Below are 19,860 nucleotides of genomic sequence, written 5' to 3' on the forward strand. Positions count from 1 at the left end.
GACTAGTTTTAGCAGCCTGCCACAAACCGAGACATGTTGCTGGCCCCATGGGGAGAGTGCCTTTGTCACTCTGAGGCCAGTAACAAAGCCTGCACTGGGTGGAGATGCTAACACCTCCCCCAGGCAGGAATTGTCACACCTGGCGGTGAGCCTCAAAGGCTCACCTCCTTTGTGCCAACCCAGCAGGACACTCCAGCTAGTGGAGTTGCCCGCCCCCTCCGGCCAGGCCCCACTTTTGGCGGCAAGGCCGGAGAAAATAATGAGAAAAACAAGGAGGAGTCACTGGCCAGTCAGGACAGCCCCTAAGGTGTCCTGAGCTGAAGTGACTCTAACTTTTAGAAATCCTCCATCTTGCAGATGGAGGATTCCCCCAATAGGGTTAGGATTGTGACCCCCTCCCCTTGGGAGGAGGCACAAAGAGGGTGTACCCACCCTCAGGGCTAGTAGCCATTGGCTACTAACCCCCCAGACCTAAACACGCCCTTAAATTTAGTATTTAAGGGCTACCCTGAACCCTAGAAAAATTAGATTCCTGTAACTACAAGAAGAAGGACTGCCCAGCTGAAAACCCCTGCAGCGGAAGACCAGAAGACGACAACTGCCTTGGCTCCAGAAACTCACCGGCCTGTCTCCTGCCTTCCAAAGATCCTGCTCCAGCGACGCCTTCCAAAGGGACCAGCGACCTCGACATCCTCTGAGGACTGCCCCTGCTTCGAAAAGACAAGAAACTCCCGAGGACAGCGGACCTGCTCCAAGAAAAGCTGCAACTTTGTTTCCAGCAGCTTTAAAGAACCCTGCAAGCTCCCCGCAAGAAGCGTGAGACTTGCAACACTGCACCCGGCGACCCCGTCTCGGCTGGTGGCGATCCAACACCTCAGGAGGGACCCCAGGACTACTCTAAGACTGTGAGTACAAAAACCTGTCCCCCCTGAGCCCCCACAGCGCCGCCTGCAGAGGGAATCCCGAGGCTTCCCCTGACCGCGACTCTTTGAATCCTAAGTCCCGACGCCTGGGAGAGACCCTGCACCCGCAGCCCCCAGGACCTGAAGGACCGGACTTTCACTGGAGAAGTGACCCCCAGGAGTCCCTCTCCCTTGCCCAAGTGGAGGTTTCCCCGAGGAACCCCCCCCTTGCCTGCCTGCAGCGCTGAAGAGATCCCGAGATCTCTCATAGACTAACATTGCGAACCCGACGCTTGGTTCTACACTGCACCCAGCCGCCCCCGCGCCGCTGAGGGTGAAATTTCTGTGTGGGCTTGTGTCCCCCCCGGTGCCCTAAAAAACCCCCCTGGTCTGCCGTCCGAAGACGCGGGTACTTACCTGCAAGCAGACCGGAACCGGGGCACCCCCTTCTCTCCATTCTAGCCTATGCGTTTTGGGCACCACTTTGAACTCTGCACCTGACCGGCCCTGAGCTGCTGGTGTGGTGACTTTGGGGTTGCTCTGAACCCCCAACAGTGGGCTACCTTGGACCAAGAACTAAGCCCTGTAAGTGTCTTACTTACCTGGTTAACCTAACAAATACTTACCTCCCCTAGGAACTGTGAAAATTGCACTGTGTCCACTTTTAAAACAGCTATTTGTGAATAACTTGAAAAGTATACATGCAATTTTGATGATTTGAAGTTCCTAAAGTACTTACCTGCAATACCTTTCGAATGAGATATTACATGTAGAATTTGAACCTGTGGTTCTTAAAATAAACTAAGAAAAGATATTTTTCTATACAAAAACCTATTGGCTGGATTTGTCTCTGAGTGTGTGTACCTCATTTATTGTCTATGTGTATGTACAACAAATGCTTAACATTACTCCTTGGATAAGCCTACTGCTCGACCACACTACCACAAAATAGAGCATTAGTATTATCTATTTTTACCACTATTTTACCTCTAAGGGGAACCCTTGGATTCTGTGCATGCTATTCCTTACTTTGAAATAGCACATACAGAGCCAACTTCCTACAGGCCGCAATTTGCGACCCACCTCATGAATATTCATGAGGTGGGTCATTGCGACCCCATTGCGAGTCGCAGTCGGTGTCTGAGACACCGTACTGCATAGCAATTTGCGACTTGCAAATTGCGAGTCGCAGGGACTCGCAATTTGCAAGTCGCAAATTGCCGACTTGCTACATCTGGCCCTTAGTCTTATACGTGAGAAGCCATAAGGCACAGTTTTGAAGCGGCTCCAATGGATTGCACATTAGAAAGGTAAGGGCCAAATTAAGATACCACTGTGGCAAGATGAAGGAGAGGGAGTAAACAAATGTTGCAACCATTTCAGAAATCTCGTAACAACAGGAGGCTTAAACAAAGTGGTCTGATCTGATAAAAGCAAAAAGGCTGAAGAGCCGAAAGGTACCCTTTAACTATGCCCAGGGCAAGTCCTTGCTGAGCTCGGAACAAGACAAACAATGAAACATTTGATAACTTGGCTTGAAAGGGGCCTATCTGCATGAAGCCACAAATTTGTCTCAACAATAGGCATATATAGTTTTTGTCAAGAGACACCTGACTGCAAAGATGACCACCTCCAGACAAAGGTCAAAGGTGTTCAGTTGGCACTGCTCGATCTCCTGACATGAATGTGGAGATTGCGAGGACCCAGGTGCAGAACTTTGCCCTGCTTCTGTGACAGTCAATCCTCCCAAAGGGGCAGCTTGATCGCAGGACAGATGCTCAAGCCCAGCAGTACTGGATACCATACTCTCCATGCCCAATCCGGGGCCACTAGGATCACTTGGGCCTGGTCAGTATTCATATTCTTCAGTACCTGGGGCAGGAGTGGTATAGGTGGGAAGGCGTACAGGAGTCTAGAGTCTCCAAGCAAGAGACATCTTGAAAACTCCAATATGCAAGAAGTGCTGACATGGCGCATTCTTAGCGATGGCGAAAGATCGAACCAAGGTTCTCCTCATTCATGAAGGAGATCTTGCGCCACCTAGAGTTTAACTGCCATTTGCGATCCACTTGGCACCAACAGCTGAGCTTCTCCACCCTGGATTTCAGTCATCCTGCCAGATGGATTTACCACCAGGAAAATCAGCGAATCCATGACCCCTCCCTGCCATGTTTGTTGTAGTGTCACAGAAGGGTGGTGTTGTCTATGAGCACCTGTCCAGCCCACCCCTGATGGATTAAATGAAGGGTTTCTTTCACTGATGCAGCCAAGGTCCAGTAACCACCACTTCAGATCTTTTGTAGTCTCCTCCAAAATCTGAACATGGTTACAGAGGGCCCCTTGATGTTGGGCCAACTGAGATATCAGATCCTCCTGCAGAGCCCTCGTATGCCACTAGGTATGCTCAACCAGCAGGATGCTATCAGTCCCATCAGCCTCAGAGTTGACTTCACCAAAATCCAAGACTGAAGCTGAAAGATCAGGATCATAGTCTTAATCCCCTGGATTCTTTCCCAGGGGAAAAGAATGAAAGCAAACCATGTCCAGATCAAGTGAAGCATCAGAGAAAGAGTCAGGTGCAACTTCAGCACATTGATCGTGAACCCCAAAGATGACAAGTGGGTCGCCGTAGTCTGGAGGTTGCTGACGACTGCCAGGGGAGGGCCTGCCTTCAACAGCCAAACGTCAATGTAAGGGAAGACTGGCATTCCTGGCCAAAGATATGCTGCCACCACTGCCATCACTTTCATGAACACCTGAGGGGAACTGCTCAGACCAAAAGGGAGCACAGGTAACTGAAAATGCTCTTGCCCCATCATGAACTGCAGACAATGCTGGTGGCCTGGCAGGATGGGTATATGGAAATAGGCATCCAGCAGGTCCAATGTTACTATCCAATCACCAGGGTCTAGGTTGGCTTAGACCTCAGTCAGTTGAGCATTTTGAATTTTTCCATTTAGAGGGATCAGGACTAAAAGAATCCAGAGGCCTCCATTCTTTTTGGGCACCAGGAAGTAGCGAGACTGATAAAAAACACATTCTACTTTTGGCTCAGACATCCTCCTGATAGCCCCTTTGATAAAAAAGGGCTGGACCTTCTTTTTGCAAAACAGTCCTCTACTGGTCATTGGGGAGCCGGTGAAAGGTGCACCAGTGCAGAAAAGAAGGGAAGGGCATAGTCCTCCCAAACAATATGATGGACCCAACTGTCTGATGTTGTGGCGGACTCGGTGACCCTTTGACCTTGACCACAACAGTGGTAAGCACCACAATGCAACGGCAAAGCGGGACTTCAACTGAAACTGCAAAAGGAGCAATAGGGCTGATGTGGCTAGTGAGGTGGGACAGATAAGCCCAAAAAGCATGTTGTGGCCCTGCTCTCCTTCAACCACTCAAGAGCGGAGTCTGCTTTGTCCCCAAAAATGCTTGTTCCATCAAACCGCATGTCGATGAGGAACAACTGGACATTGTCTGACAAATGGGTTGCCCACAGCCAGGTGTGAAGGCAAATGGCAACTCTGGTGCAGATGGCCTGCTCGATGGAATCGGTGGCGACGAAGTCACAACAAATAATGAACTTGACAGCAACTCATCTGTCTCCACTTGCTTGGGCAAGGAAAGGTCAGAGATCTTCGGGAACACCTGGGAGGACTTGACCACTGAGTCCCAGGGTGTGGGAATAGCATTCCAGCAGGCAGCTGTCATTTACTGACCCGAGCGCCAAGCTCATAAAGGAAAATACTTGATAGTCAAAGGGTTCGACACATTTAGTCGAAAACTCAGCAGCATCAGTCCAAAAACTTGACCATACAAAAAGAGGCATTTGCTTACAGCTTTTCAATGTAAAAGACTCCTAAATAATGAAGATTAAGCTGTTAAACTGATCTGTCTTCTCAAGGTGATATGTGGAATCAAGTCATTAGTTGACCAATAAATAAAAAACTGAAAGACTACAATACCATGAGGAAAGGATATTCTCACACAGGAGGTACCTTTTTTTTAAAAGAAAATGTTATTACTATATCACATAGTCTAAATTGTTAACAGCAGGATTAAGTAAAATTGAGATTATGCAGTGGGAATGTGGTGCTATGTATTTCGAAAGCCAATACACATTTTCACAATATTTGTGTGTGCTAATGATTACCCATAGGGTAAAAACAGAGTGCAATGCTTAGGTTTCAAAGACTTTGGATTTGCAACTGTTTAACAGTGCGGCATCGAAGTCTTTACATCTAACATATAGAATTTGAGGATATATGATATATCTAATAAGGTCTCCTGAGAAGGAGGAGGGCCCATTTACTTTCAGGTTGTTGCTTTTAGTCGCATTTTTGATTTGTTCCTAACTTGTTGATGCATATTGAGCAGGAGATACAAAGCTCTTAGGCTCTGAAAATGTGTTGTTTTACAGCAGTTTATCAGGAACCTGTTCTATAATTGTATCTGATTAGGGTAAGAGGGGGATGCTACTTTGTTTCAAAACAGACAGAGTGGTTTCTACGAGCACCAAATTTGAAGAATGCTCACCATGCTCTTAGTGTTAATAACACGTTATAATGGAGATGACTTGACATTGGGCCCACAGTATAGAGATCAGATGATACATGAAGAAGGAAACTACAATGAAACAGATAAGCCAAGGGTTTTATAGATTTCTTGACCCCTAGGGGATAGATGTCACTATTTACCGCATACATTAAAATAGTGCAAAAAATATTTAAACTGTTCGGAAACCACCTGGGTGACCTAGGACTACTCTAACAATAATGTTAATGTATTGGCAATTGACACTGTGGATGTTTACTTGTTTGCCAGCAACCAAACAAATTGAATGGAGCTGAGGTGATGTATAAGCAGAGTCATTATCAGTAGGATTCAGATACTTCAAAAGTTTATTACGGCTTGGTAGTTGAACGGATGGAACTTTATGGCTAAGCACAGGATCTGACATGCACAAAGCATAATACTTACAATGTCATGAACTTTTCCTTTGTTTTCTTAACTCATATTTATTTAATTTTTCAAGTGAATGAGTGGAAAGCAAATAGAATATAAGTAATAATAATTAACTTTATTGGATGTTGTAAAATACCATTATCAACTCACATTAGTGCTACTACCCAGGTAGAAGAGAAGGTTATCTGATTCATGGGTTTTCATGTTCAGCGATAAAGTGTTGAAATTGGTGGAAGAAATGTGTGGCTGATAGGCCCGGACACAGTCTCTGTCTGCTAATACTGCAACTTTAATCTGGAAATAAAACAAAAGTCCTTAATAAATCATAACTTGTCACAACATAAGAAGGTGAGATAAAACATGCCCATAAATAGATTAACTTCATGTCATCCCACCATAGTTGTATACTATCACAGTTATTATTTGCTCAAATGCATACAATTCTAAATGTCTGAATATAATGTGGGTTTGCTTGTGACATTTTTACAATACAGTATCCGCTTGTAAATTACTTCCTTCCCACAGGTGACAGTTCTTTGCTTGTTTGTATGGTACACCTTTACATCGCAGCCTTCAGCAAACAGCTACTTATGCTTTGATCCATGTAAATCCTACTCTTTGGCATTGACGCATCTACATTAAGAAACTCAACTTTTAAGACTGTACTTACAGAGGCTGCCTCTTTTCGTGCCTGACTGATCAGCTCTTTAATTTCTGAAAGGTTTCTGCTTAGGTTCTCCTGGATAATTTTTAAGGGTTTCAGTCGATCAAATAATAGATTGGCTTGTGCCTCTGCTTCTTTGACTTTCTTTTCAGCTGAATCCACTATAAAAATAAATGTTTGAATAAAGACTGAGAAAACTTAAGTTATGCCTAGATATGCAATTCAGCGTATACATCAGCCAATTTGTTTACATGTCATAGACCCGCTTTGCCAGTTTTTGTACATTTAGCAAATATGACTAGCAAATTCAAAAAACTTGAATGTAATAAATGTAAAAAGCTCCCTATTACAAATTTTCAAGTTACAGCTCTAGCTCCTAAAACAGAGTATTGCTAATTATCACAGAGGCATTTTATAGACTAATGAATAAGCAAGCATACCAGTCATTGAGGAGTCCTTGATGAGTTCCTTGGTTTTCTGTAATGCATCAATAACTATGGGTAAAGAAGAAGATGTGTTCTGCAATTTTTCACTAAAATTCAATATGCGGCTTAGAGCTTCACCCACAGTCACATTTGCTGATATGGCAAGCCCCTTGGCTTCAGGAAGTCTTTTATTTGTATCTGAAAAATATTTTTAAAATGGAAGCATTAATCAGATATCTCAATTTTTCTAATTTGTGATCAGTGCCATTTCTTTCTTTGAAAACAAAAAAAACAAATACAATTTACCAGAAAGGTTTTTGGAATGGCAAAAAAAAAAAATATTGAAACTATTTCAATAACCAGTGACCTATAGGTGAATTGGGAAAGACTATAACAAGACATGGTGAGCCATATAGCAAACCACCCTTCTGAGTGGATAGTCTTCAGTGTGGAGGCCCTTCACTGACTAGCCTACAATCTACACTGGATGTAACAAGCATCAAGACTAAAAATTACCTTGTTGCATTTAATTGTTCTGGGCAATAGTATACCTCTCCTTGGTCACGTAAGAAATGGGCTTACATTTTTTGGGGTAAATTCTCTTGAATCCAATTTGAACCCTCTCTGACACCTCAAAACAAAAAGAAACATACAATACACAGTGAGACTGCAGAGTGTGTCACTATACAATCAAACCTGTATCTTTGAAAACATTATAATTTATGAAAGTTGGAACTTCTATGGACAGAGTACTATTAATAGCAGACAGTTTGCACATTTCAGTGCTCAAGGTCTCAGCCCATGTGCTACCCGTGTTCACAGAACTACTGTTGTAACCACACATGCAGTTTGTCTCACAAGGCTCAAAGAAACAAGAACAGTGGAATAATTAAAGTTCCATTGAGACAATGGGCTGTCCTAGTGCTAGCACTGGCAGGTGAAGAACGTCTGCTACAACATTGCATAGTTTGTTTTCTGTTCCTTCCTATTTAATTTAGAAACTTTTATAGTCCTTTGGTGGAATGTCTTAAGATATATCAATCATTAGAGACCACCATCCTTGTTATAGGCCCTCTCTTTCTGTCAGGAACAAAATTGAGGGAATTTATAAAGATCTGCAATGGTCTTTATCAATTCCCTTAATTGATAAAGGTTGCGCTGTGTATTTACAGAATGCCCTATTGTACATGAGTAGGGAATGAACGTGAAGCAGCCATATCCTGCTTTTTAAGAATGGGCTTAAGCCATATTGATTTCTTGCTTTCCAAAGGCTGCAAAGCACTTGTGGGTGAGTACAAAAGTGAAATATGACCAGATAATAACTCTGACTTATTTTATTTTCTATTATTCGGAAAGAAAATTCAGGCAGGGGATAAAATCAAATAAGATAATTCAACTTACCATTTTGGAACATTTTCAGAGAAAGCAGTGAGCCACTTATCTGAGTGGCTATTTGAGAAGTATTCTTTCTTATCAGATCCACTTTCATTTTCAATCTATTCATGTCAGACATAATACCTGTACGAAAAAACAAATGTCTGTTAGAATTATTGTGCACTGATATCTAGAGAGGGCACTGAAAGACCTGAGAATTCATATCATGGCTGCCCTTACAAAATTCATGATGGTAAAAGTGTGACTTTTAATACGGCCTACTTAGAGATGTTTAGTGTGATGTCTGAGAATCAGAAATATGTTGCAATCAAGGTGCGGAAAACCAATGGTTCTGAAGAAGCCTGATGTGTTGCAAAAAGTGGGATGACAGACAGGGCTCACACATGTTTGTATCCTCCATCTTTTTGGAAGTGATCTGTGTCACACAGTTTAAACCACCTTTGATATTGGACCAGAGGAGTCTACCCAGGAGCAACACAGGAGAAGATCATGTGCAGCAGAAACTCTGTGGAGTTCAATCATCAGCAATGGCGGGTTAGCCCACAGGGATCGAGTAAACTGCAATTTATGCCCCTGACAGAATGAAAGTAAAATTCAGCAGATACATAGCTATCTATGCTTCAAAGTAACTGTGGCCAAAACATGCAAAACCTATTGAGGCACATCACTGTATTTATCTGTTGAAAGGAAAGCGAGGGGCCTCATTTAGAGTTTGTAGCAAACTGAAAATATTTCAATTTCTATAAGAATCTCAATAAAAAATCCACCAGATGTATTTCTTCCACAGTACTATGCCAGGGGCATTTCAGCTGGTGGATTGTACTACGTATCTAGAATTTCCTCCAGAAACTGGAGGATTTTCAGTTCCCTCCAAATTGCATATGAGGCTCTAAATTATTACTCCATATACACACACAATTCAATATCAAATGTGGATATTCTTTTATTAATAAGGCTAAACTACCAAGAAGGCCTCTTCTGACGTTATGACAATACTCTCATGCTCCATAGTGTTATTAAGGCCTACAGACCTGTTGTTGCAGATAGGTCAGAAACAAAATTGAAAACTTAGAAGACTGATATTTTCCTTTTACTGTAAAACAGTTCACACCAGTGTACAGTTGGAACCAAGCCTTTAATCTTTTCTAGTTATATGATCTTCAAATTTCAGATCAACACTAAGGTATGATGAACCAAAATATGAAAAAATCAATATGCTCAATAATATTGTGAGACTTTTCGTTTCAGAAGATTACCTGCATACATATAACTAAGTACTCAAGGTACACAGTTCTGAGAAGAGAGACACCACTCAGCCAATTAGGAGGGGGTCCAGAGGTCAAGAAACATCACAGAGAATCAGAAGCAAGTGCCCTCACTCACCTTCTAGACCTCTTCACTCTGCACTCACCTCAGAAATCTTGATCAAAAGATCCCCGGCAAAGAGCCCCTTTTGGGCCGGTCAGGAATTGCAGCGCCAGCCTAACGAGGAGCATTGTCCAATGATGAAGCATGTCACCAATTGGTGAGTGAGGGCATTTGCTCCTGACTCTGTAATGTTTGTTGACCTACGAACGCCCCTGCTAATTGGTTGGGTGATGTCTCTCTTCTCGCAAATGTGTACCTTGAGTAGTTATATGTTAAAGCTCCAGGCAGGGTGTACACAGGACCATCAAATTCCTCCCTATCTCTCTGATTGTCTCTATGATTGCCTGCCTACTTCATCTTTCTAAATCTTTCCATGCCACAACAAAACAGGGCTTTCATATTTAGTTTTGCATTTTATTTGATGTTTGGCATGGAGGCAGCAGGTATCAAGCAACATCGTTTCTTGAATACAATGCAAAGGGTTTTTTATTCTTGTAACATACAGCCCTTTGAATATAAGTGAAAATATTCTCCAAGGCAAAATGGCATTTCAATTTAGTATGAATGTGACATTACAACTCACCTTCTGATTTGTTAGTCAGGTTTTTCACTTCATTCAAAAGCTCAATACTGACCATTAGAGATTTTCTTGCAACAGAGTCAAGAGATGTATTGTGCAGAAAAATCTAAAATCACAGAAATCAAACATTACAACAAACATCTATGAAGGGAATTATTTGTACATGACAATTTGGTAGCACACTTACTTTACTTTTAATTAATAACTTAGGGCCTGATTTAGAACTTGGCAGAGGGGAATACTCTGTCACAAACATCAAAGATATCCCGTCCCCCGTTAAACGATCCCATATAATCCTATGGGGATCGTAATACGGCGGGTGGGATATCCATAAAGTTTGTGACGGAGTATTCCATCCACCAAGTTCTAAATCAGGCCATAAGTTTGTAAGCTTTATGTAATGTACAAAGTCAGTATGGTACTATGGTAAATAACTGAAGTGATTATTTTGAATATTACAGACAAAAAATAAAAACAAAAATAAAATATCTGGACTTTTTATTCATAAAATAATATGATAGACAATTTGCTTATTAATATGAAAGCCAGTCCTTTTTTTACACTGAATATAAGTTTGTAATGTTTTATTACAAATATGTTCACACGTCTGAAAGTGTAATTAATAAGAAAAGTAGATCACTACTGTACGGAAATGTCCCTTCTGTATGATCACCCTAAAGTTTTTGGACTGATGTTACTGTTTTTTTAACTCTCAGAATGCACTGAGGCCTTCTAATCAGACCTTAGTGCCTGTGCCTTTACCCTTAAACTGATATGCTGAATTAGCTTTTACTCAATTGGCTGAGCTAACATACCTGTGAGTCCCTAATAAATGGTTGCCAGGGTACCCCAGGGCATGTAAGTAAGTGCATTCCCCAGGGACTGCCTTGCTGGGACACAAGTGAAAAGAGACTCCCAGCCCACCATTTGCAGGCTGGAAGAGCAGTTTATTTTATTTTAATAACCACATTTTTATTAGTTTTAGCATTGCAAGGTATCATCCAACAATAAGAAGACAATATCAACAAATATAAAACAGACCAAGTCATTACATAAACATAGTCGTAAACAGCAACTTGGTCATCCCTTCAGGAGTCAATGGTATGTCCACAAACCACCCCCCATATCTTTTCACATTTCTGAGGGCAGTCTCTCGTCTCGTATATTGATTTTTCTTGGCGCGTACACCAGTCAGCAACCTTCTGCAATATCGCTAGTAAAGGGGGCTCTGCCCCCTTCCAATTGTGTACGATGCCCCTTTTGGCTACCAAGGAGACCGCCCCATAAAGATTATTTCAGGCATTGGCCTGCCAGCTTCCTCAAGGAGACCCTACTGAGCCACAGGGGGACCCAATTCAATGTGGCGATCCAGAACATATGAGCTCTCGCACTCCACCCCCTCCCAGGAGGGCACCCAGGCTGGGCAGAACCAGGCCATGTGAAAGAAGTCAGCGGCAGGGAACTAGCAGCTTGCACATACAGCTGGTATCTCGTGGTACATCTGCCATAATCGCTGGGGGGTCAGGTATGTCGCATGAAGGTAGTTGATTCTGATAATCTGAAAATGCAAGGAGGTCACCGGTTGTCTTGGGGCCATGCAAACCTCACACCAGTCATTGCCATCAAGCTCTACCACCTAGCCCTCCCACCTCTGCAGGAGAAACTGATCCGGGGCGTTGATCAACAGGGAGTGATAGATCTGTAATATTGCCCTCTTAGCCAATCTCCCCATCAATATTTTAGCTTCAACAGGACTGTATTTGGGGATCTGAGTATCCACCTTGATGTGGAACAATAGTGTGGTGAAACTGCAAATACTGGAAAAACTGTGTATGGGAAAGACTGTATTGCTTGTGCATTTCCTGGAAGGACAAGAATGTCCCACTGCAGTGAATTTATCCTAGATATGTGGTCTTGAAATGGTCCCAATAAGCAAACACCCGAAGCACAGACACCTGCTCAATCCTAGTTCCCTGCCACAGAGGCTTGGTGTCCGTGAAGTGTCAATTCCACCCAACAAGGTGCAACACCACCCTCCAACAGAGCAACAGTGTTACTCAGGTGCAGGAGGGAGCCATAAGAGGCAGCAGACTGCCATAGAGGTGACCAAGGGTACCCCGAGACAAACATGGTGCATTTCTAGATGGTATGCCAGACTGTCCCATCCCCCAGTGACCCATTTGTTGATGGGGACCAGGTGTACCACAACATAGTAGGTGTAGACGTCAGACATGCCAAGGCCACCATCAAAAGGTGATTTTCAAGCAGACGCAAAGGTTACACAGTGTTGTCCTCCACCCAAAAGAAGGCAGTCTTTTCAAGGTCAGGGATTGCAAGTGGTTGGCTCGGTTTATGGTGTACACCTATGGGGTGGCACCCTATACTGAGTCCAGGAAACACTTAGTGATAGTGAATAGGTGTCCAGATAGTAGAAGCCCTCTAGTGGTAGCTGAGGCGAGCAGCTAAAGCTTATCCAGGAGGAATGTAAATCACTTGTAATACCACAGTGTTCAGACAGTAATTCACTCATAAGAAAGAACCACACAAGTGTTGCAAAAATAAGGGATAAAGCACTACTACTAACCTGACACTGGCACATATCCCTTTGTAGATGTTACACACATTATATACAAAAACTGAACCCTGTAAGTGTCTTACTTACCTGGTAAAACTAACAAAAACTTACCTCCCCCAGGAACTGTGAAAATTGCACTGTGTCCATGTAGGAAGTTGGCTCTGTATGTGCTATTTCAAAGTAAGGAATAGCATGCACAGAGTCCAGGGGTTCCCCTTAGAGGTAAAATAGTGGTAAAAATAGATAATACTAATGCTCTATTTTGTGGTAGTGTGGTCGAGCAGTAGGCTTATCCAAGGAGTAGTGTTAAGCACTTGTTGTACATACACATAGACAATAAATGAGGTACACACACTCAGAGACAAATCCAGCCAATAGGTTTTGTTATAGAAAAATATCTTTTCTTAGTTTATTTTAAGAACCACAGGTTCAAATTTAACATGTGATATCTTGTTTGAAAGGTATTGCAGGTAAGTACATTAGGAACTTTGAATCATTTCAATTGCATGTATACTTTTCAAGTTATTCACAAATAGCTACTTTAAAAGTGGAATCAGTGTGGTGGCAGGATTCCAACATGTTTTATACCAAACATGCCTAGGTTCGGAGAAGCCACTATGGAGTTGGACCACACGTGTTGACCAGTGCCCACAAGATACTATGAGATGGCTTCCCTGCAGTTACAGAGTCCAGAAAATGGCCTGCGACCTGTAGGGGCACCCTGCTCATACAGGGGTACCCTCACACTTAGAGATATGCACCCTGCCCTTGGGCTAAAGGGCCTACCAGAGGGGTGACTTATAGTGTCTAGGTTCAGTGACCAGCTTTGGTGGTGAAAGGGTGCATGCACCATTTAACGCAGGCTGCAATGGCAGGCCGGCAGACACAATTTGCAGGGGCTCCCATGGGTGGCACAATATAGGCTGCAGCCCATGGGAGACTCCTGGTGTATCAATGCCCTGGGTACCTAAGTACCATTTACTAGGGACTTACATGGATGCACTAGTATGCCAATTAGGGGTGTAAAAAGTTTACCAACAACACGATGATTAAGTGATTAACACGGTCCCAGTGAACTACAGTCTAAACAAACTCACATCAGGCAAAAAGTGGGGGTAACTATGCTAGAAAGACGGTACTTTCCACATAAACCCCTCCCAAACGAAAGTGAATGAGACTAACCTTGCCCAGGTTAGTCTTCATTATCTTAGTGGACATATTTGGAGAGTCCATTTGCATTGACATTGCATTGACATAGTGACTCCCAGGTCTATGTTCCACTGAAAAACCATCCCCTGTAGGGAAATAGACCACATCAAAAGTTTGTGGTTCTCACCTTTTATTTGTTTAAGCCAGAAGAGGGGCTTGTGATCTGTCTGAACAATGAAGTGAGTGCCAAACAGGTATGGCCTAAACTTCTTCAAAGGCCCATGCCACAGCAAAGGCCGCCCTCTCAATGGCTGACCAATGCTTTTCTCTGGGGGCAACCTTCTGCAGATAAAAGCCCTCTTCATTTAGGTATGATAGCACTGCTCCTATCCCTATTTCAGATGTGTCAGTCTGGACAATGAATTGTTTGGAATAGTCTGTGGTTTTGAGAAATGGAGCTGAGCACATAGCCATTTTTCAGGGTATGGTATCACATCCCTCTAGACAAATAACTGTCCAATGTACCTTTTTAGGCATCTTTTTAGAAGTGAGATCATTTGAGGGTGCTACAATGGACCCATACCTTTTCACAAATCTCCAGTAGTAACCAGTCAGGCCCAGAAAAGCTCTGACTTGGGTCCGGGTAGTTGGAGCAACCTAATCCATGATTGTTTGGATTTTGCTCCGTAGAGGTTGAACTTGGCCTCCACCAACTCGTTGCTCAAGTAAACCATTTTACTCTGTTTTATCTGGCAATTTGTAGCCTTGATAGTGAGGCATGCCTTTTCAAGGCCGCAAGCACACTCCTGAGGTGGATCAGGTGAGCCTGCTAGGTGGAGCTAAAGACAGCAATATCATCTAGATATGACTGCACTAAAGTCTTCTAGGCCTGCCAGAACTACTTGATTCACCAACCTCTGGAATGTGGCAGGTGCATTTTTCAGACCAAAGGACATCGCAGCTTTTGCTATCTGGACACCTATTCACTATCACTAATTGTTGCTTGGACTCAGTACACAGTGCCACACGACAGGTGTACACCATAAACAGAGCAAGCCTCCAACACCAGCTTTCTATACTCACCCAGCACAGGGACATGAAGGCCACCAAGAAATATGTTTTCAGGGTTAGAAAACAGAGTTCTATGCTGTACATGGGTTCGAAGGAGGGTTGCATAAGTTCAGTAAATACAATGCTGAGGTTTCTCTGGGATGTAGGAGATGATTCAGGTGGTGCTAGTCTCTTTGCCCCCTTCAGGAATCTCCTAATGACTGGTGTTTGAAAGAAGCTTCAGCCTTTTACTCCTCCATAGTATACAACAATGATTACGTAGGTGTTCCTTAAGTGAAGTGTATGAGCCCCTGTAGAACAGATGGGTGCGACATTGTAGCACAGTTGTGCTGAATTGCATTTGGGTGCAATTGTGGAGTGCTACTGTTTGAACGTCTTCCATATCCATGGTTCCTTTAGGAAAGAGTAGGTGTCCAAATTCTTACTCTTCAGGAGCCATGCTGCCAGGCTGTGTGTGGGCTTCTGGGTGGTTAGTAATGGTATCAGAGGAATTGGTAGAAAAGCATATGCAAGTGGCTCTGGCGATCGATCGACAAGGCATTCTCTTACACTTCTTGGCTTGGAAAACTGACTACAAACCTTAGGCATTTTGCACTTTCCTGTGTTGTGAAGAGGGCTACTGTTGCTGTTTCTCTCTTCTTCAACAAATGTCTGCCACCTCCTGCTTTAGCTCCCACCCGTGTCAGATGCTTGTCTGTCTGTTGAGCCTGGCAGCCTCTATGTTCTCCTTGTAGGTGTATCGTGACTATTAACATGTGCCTCTGAATGGCAAATGTTCATATCTCTTGTGCTTCTGTGGGATTCTGTTCCCCTGTTTGTTCAGGTAGAACTTTGTTACAATGTTGTTTCTCTGCAATGATATCCTCTGATCTGTGTTTGAAAGACCTTTAGTGCCAGGAAAAATGTTTTGAGTTCCAGCGTGCTCATGTGCTTCACTGGGTTACGAGGGCTCCATGCACTCCTGATTTTTAGACAGTTCATGGGATGTTTCCCTGCCTGTGTGCAAGGCATACATTGGAATTGTGACTGAGGTAGTTGGGTTTTGAAAAGGTCTGCCTATTGTGATGTTTGATATGTCCCACCACTGAAGTTCTTTGTGGACTTTATCGGTTACAACTTGTAGAACTTCCCAACTCCATGTCGCCTGTAACCTCTCTCTCTGTAACCACTCCTGTAATGATCTCATGTGTAACACTGCATGGGGAACGAGGGGAATATAGGAAGCCATAGTGCCTAACAATTTCCCTAAGTCCTTGTTGTCACAGCTTACTCCTTCTAGTTAGTATGAGTGAACTGGTCTGTTTGCGCGTTGATTCTTGGGACAAGCTTTTGCTTGTATCAAGTTTAGTCATGCTCCCAGTATTTCCTTCTATGGGCTGGTAATGACTTTTCTAGATTTATGGAGTAACCTAGGTTGTAGAGGGTCAGTACTGGGCTTCTTATTGTATTGTATTGTAATCGTATTTATATAGCGCTTACTACCCCTGACGAGGCGCTTTTCGATGAGTAGCATGCTACTCTGGAACCCAACATGAAATAGTGATGGATTAGTATCGGGAAATAATGAGTACAGTTTTAGTATTATTATGAGTTAATTTGAGCCGTGGATATGAGAGTTTATTAGTTAGATTGACTGGAGTAATGGAAGGGTGGAGGAGGAAAGAAATTCATAAGTGTTAATTGGGAGTATATCCTTCATTTACTCAACCCAAAGGCTTGGGATGAGTAAAGGGGGGTGGAGGAGGGAAGAGTATGTGGAAGGGTTAGGGAGAGCATAGTAGCAGGGTGAGATAAATGCGGGAGAATTTAGTAGGGTTGTGTGGGAGGTCATAGTAGTAGCGTGAGGTTTGGTGAGTTAGATGTGGAAGCGGAGGGAAGAGCTTAGGCAGAGTTATTTAGGAGATGAAAGTAGTAGAAGGGATTTGGGACGAGTCAGAGTGAGAATGGAGGATAGTTTGATAGAGACATGACATATGATGATGAGTAGATAAGTGTGATAAGATGAGAGCAGGAATTCATAGATATCTAGTATAACAACCCACCCAGGAACTATAAATAAATAGAAATATACACATAATCTGAAAAAATATTTATCAACATAGGCATATGCAGTTCAAAGTTGTTTGAATATGGTGGTTATGAAGGAAAGAGGCAACTCTTGAGTAGTTTTCTGAAGACCAGAAAGTTATCTGTGGCTCTTATAGTTGGGGGTAATGAATTCCATAGTTAGCGCGGCTTGGACGGAGAAGGATGTACCACCTATAGTCTTTTTCTTGTATGGTGGTGTTCTAAGGCGGGGTGTCAATCTTGAGCGGAGTTTTCTTTGTTGGATGTATTTGGTAATTTTCTTTCTGATAAAAAGCGGTCCTGTTCCATGTATAGCTTTGTGGGTGATACAAAGCAGCTTGAAAGTGCATCTTCTGGCAACGGGTACCCAGTGTAGTGCGCTCAAGGCAGGGGAGATGTGGGCTTGCGGCTTTACATGTAATAGTAGCCTGGCTGCGGAATTCTGGATACGTTGTAGTTTTTTCATTACAGATAGAGATGATCCATGGTAGAGGCCATTGGCATAATCCAGTTTTGATAGTACAAGTGAGATAGTAGCTTGCACCTTGTGTGGAAATCCGAGGTGGGGGAAGATGAGTTGTAAAGTCTTCAAGGTGATGAAGCTTGTTCGTGCTAATTTGTCCACTTGGGCATTCATAATTACCTTGGAATCCATGGTGATTCCTAGGTTTCTAACTTCCTTGGATAATTGAGGAGGTGGTCCGAGATCATCAGGCCAGACGCACAGAGGGTCATAACTTTTCCAGTCACCACATATGAGTATTTCTGTTTTGGAGGTATTTAGTTTGAGATGGCTCCAGGTCATCCACTGATCAACGGCTCTGAGGCAACTGAAGATTTGCGAGTTTTCAATGTTTTTGGGGCATTCTAATTTAAGTAGTATTTGTGTGTCATCTGCATAGTTGTAGCATGTGAGATGGAAATCATTGATCAGTTCTGGTAAAGATATCATGTAGATGTTGAAAAGCAAAGATGAGATGATTGACCCTTGGGGGACCCCTGCTTTTGTGAGGTAGGGTTTGGAAGAGAAGGGGGCGAGTGGATGATATTAGATCTTTTTTGAAGATAAGAAGTAATCCAGTCGAGAGCAATCCCTTGTATGCCAGCTTTGTGGAGTCCTTGAGTCATGGTCAACCGTATCAAAGGCAGCCGAGAGGTCCAAGAGAAGTAGTGCAGCAACTCCATTGCGGTCGACTGTGTTTTTAAGATCATCCCAGATTGCTATGAGTGCCGATTCAGTGCTTCTTCCTGGGAGGAATCCAGTTTGGAAGTCTAAAAGTATAGAATTGTCTTCAATGAATTGTGAATGCTGCTCTTTCTATCAATTTGCCCAGGAAAGGTCCATTTGTGATTGGTCTGTAGTTGTTGGGGTCTTGCGGGTCTAGGTTTGTTTTCTTTAATAAAGGTCGTATGTATGCCTTTTTCAGGTCTACAGGAATAGTTCCTGAAATTAGAGAGTTGTTGATGATTCTTCTTACAGGTATGGCAGCAGAAGTAGATAGAAGAATGTTCTTGAAGATTTGCGGTGGGCAAGGGTCAGAAGGGCAAACAGAAGGCCTGCTTGCTTTGACCAAATCCATAAATTCATCCTAGGATATTTGTTTGAAGGACTGTAGAGGTTGGGTCGGTTTATTCTTAAAGGATATTTTAGGAAAGGGGTTGGTGCTGGTGGTTTTCTTCTGTTTTAAATAGGAGTCCAATGTGTCTGCCTTGGTTGTGTAGTGAGTTGCCAATTTGTTTGTGAAATCTTGGGTAGTGGGATGACTTCCTTCAATGCATGTAGGTTTTCAAAAAATTCATTGAGAATTTTATAAAATTCCTTGGTTGTAGATTGAACATTTTGAATTCTGTCTGAGTAGTATATTTTTTTAGCTTTTTTGATTGATGATTTGTATATCCTGTTAAGTTTGTGTAGCTGCAGTTTGTCTTCACAGTTGTTTGTTTTGAGCCAGGTCCGCTGCAACTTTCTGATTTGTTGCTTTATCTTTTTAAGTTCTGTGTTTCTCCAAGGTGTTGGTTTACTTTTGTCGTGTTTAGTTTTTCTGAGTGGTATTAGGATATCAAAAGCTTCCTGTAGCCACTCATAAAGTTTTGGCACAGAATTAATTGTATCTAGATCTGTGTTTGCTGTTAGTTGTGTTTCTAAATGATCCAAATTGAGTTTCCTCCATGGTCGATAGGTGTATGTATGTAAGTAGTTGTGGGGTGTGTTGATTTGTGGAGTTGTATGTCGGAAAGTTATCATATGGTGGTCTGATCAAGTGGTTGGCGTGATGCTATGAATAGTAACTAGTTCAGGCTTAGCAAAAATGACATCTAGGATGTGACCAGCGATGTCTGTGGGATTGTGTACAATCTTATGTAGGTTCAATGCAACTAGGCCAGTGGTGATAGCTTTTGGATGGGGCATATTGGGTTTGTCAAACCAAATGTTTAGATCCCCAAGAATGCATAGTTTGGAGTATAGTGTAATAAGGTTTGAGACTGTGGGGGTCATTCTGAGTTTCCCGCTGGGCTGGCGGGCGACCACCAGAAGCCCGCCCGCCCGCCTAGCGGGAAACCCCCTTCCACGAGGATGCCGGCTCCGAATGGAGCCGGCGGAATGGAAGGGGTGCGATGGGTGCAGTTGCACCCGTCGCGATTTTCAGTGTCTGCCACGCAGACACTGAAAATCTATGTGGGGCCCTGTTAGGGGGCCCCTGCAC

At 43.1% G+C, this 19,860-nt stretch overlaps 1 protein-coding gene across 1 annotated transcript in view; it reads right to left on the reverse strand.

Annotated features, from left to right (window-relative positions):
* LAMA1 (laminin subunit alpha 1) overlaps positions 1–19,860 on the reverse strand; it is a 979,910-nt gene that overhangs the window by 210,322 nt on the left and 749,728 nt on the right. The window contains exons 41-45 of the mRNA XM_069219856.1: positions 10,297–10,399; positions 8,352–8,468; positions 6,966–7,148; positions 6,532–6,686; positions 6,012–6,155 (exon numbers count right to left, since the gene is read on the reverse strand). Coding sequence (XP_069075957.1) covers positions 6,012–6,155; positions 6,532–6,686; positions 6,966–7,148; positions 8,352–8,468; positions 10,297–10,399 — 702 coding nt within the window. The remainder of the gene's footprint in view (positions 1–6,011; positions 6,156–6,531; positions 6,687–6,965; positions 7,149–8,351; positions 8,469–10,296; positions 10,400–19,860) is intronic.

This window comes from Pleurodeles waltl, chromosome 2_2, assembly GCF_031143425.1.
Source record: "Pleurodeles waltl isolate 20211129_DDA chromosome 2_2, aPleWal1.hap1.20221129, whole genome shotgun sequence".
Lineage (NCBI taxonomy): Eukaryota > Metazoa > Chordata > Amphibia > Caudata > Salamandridae > Pleurodeles > Pleurodeles waltl.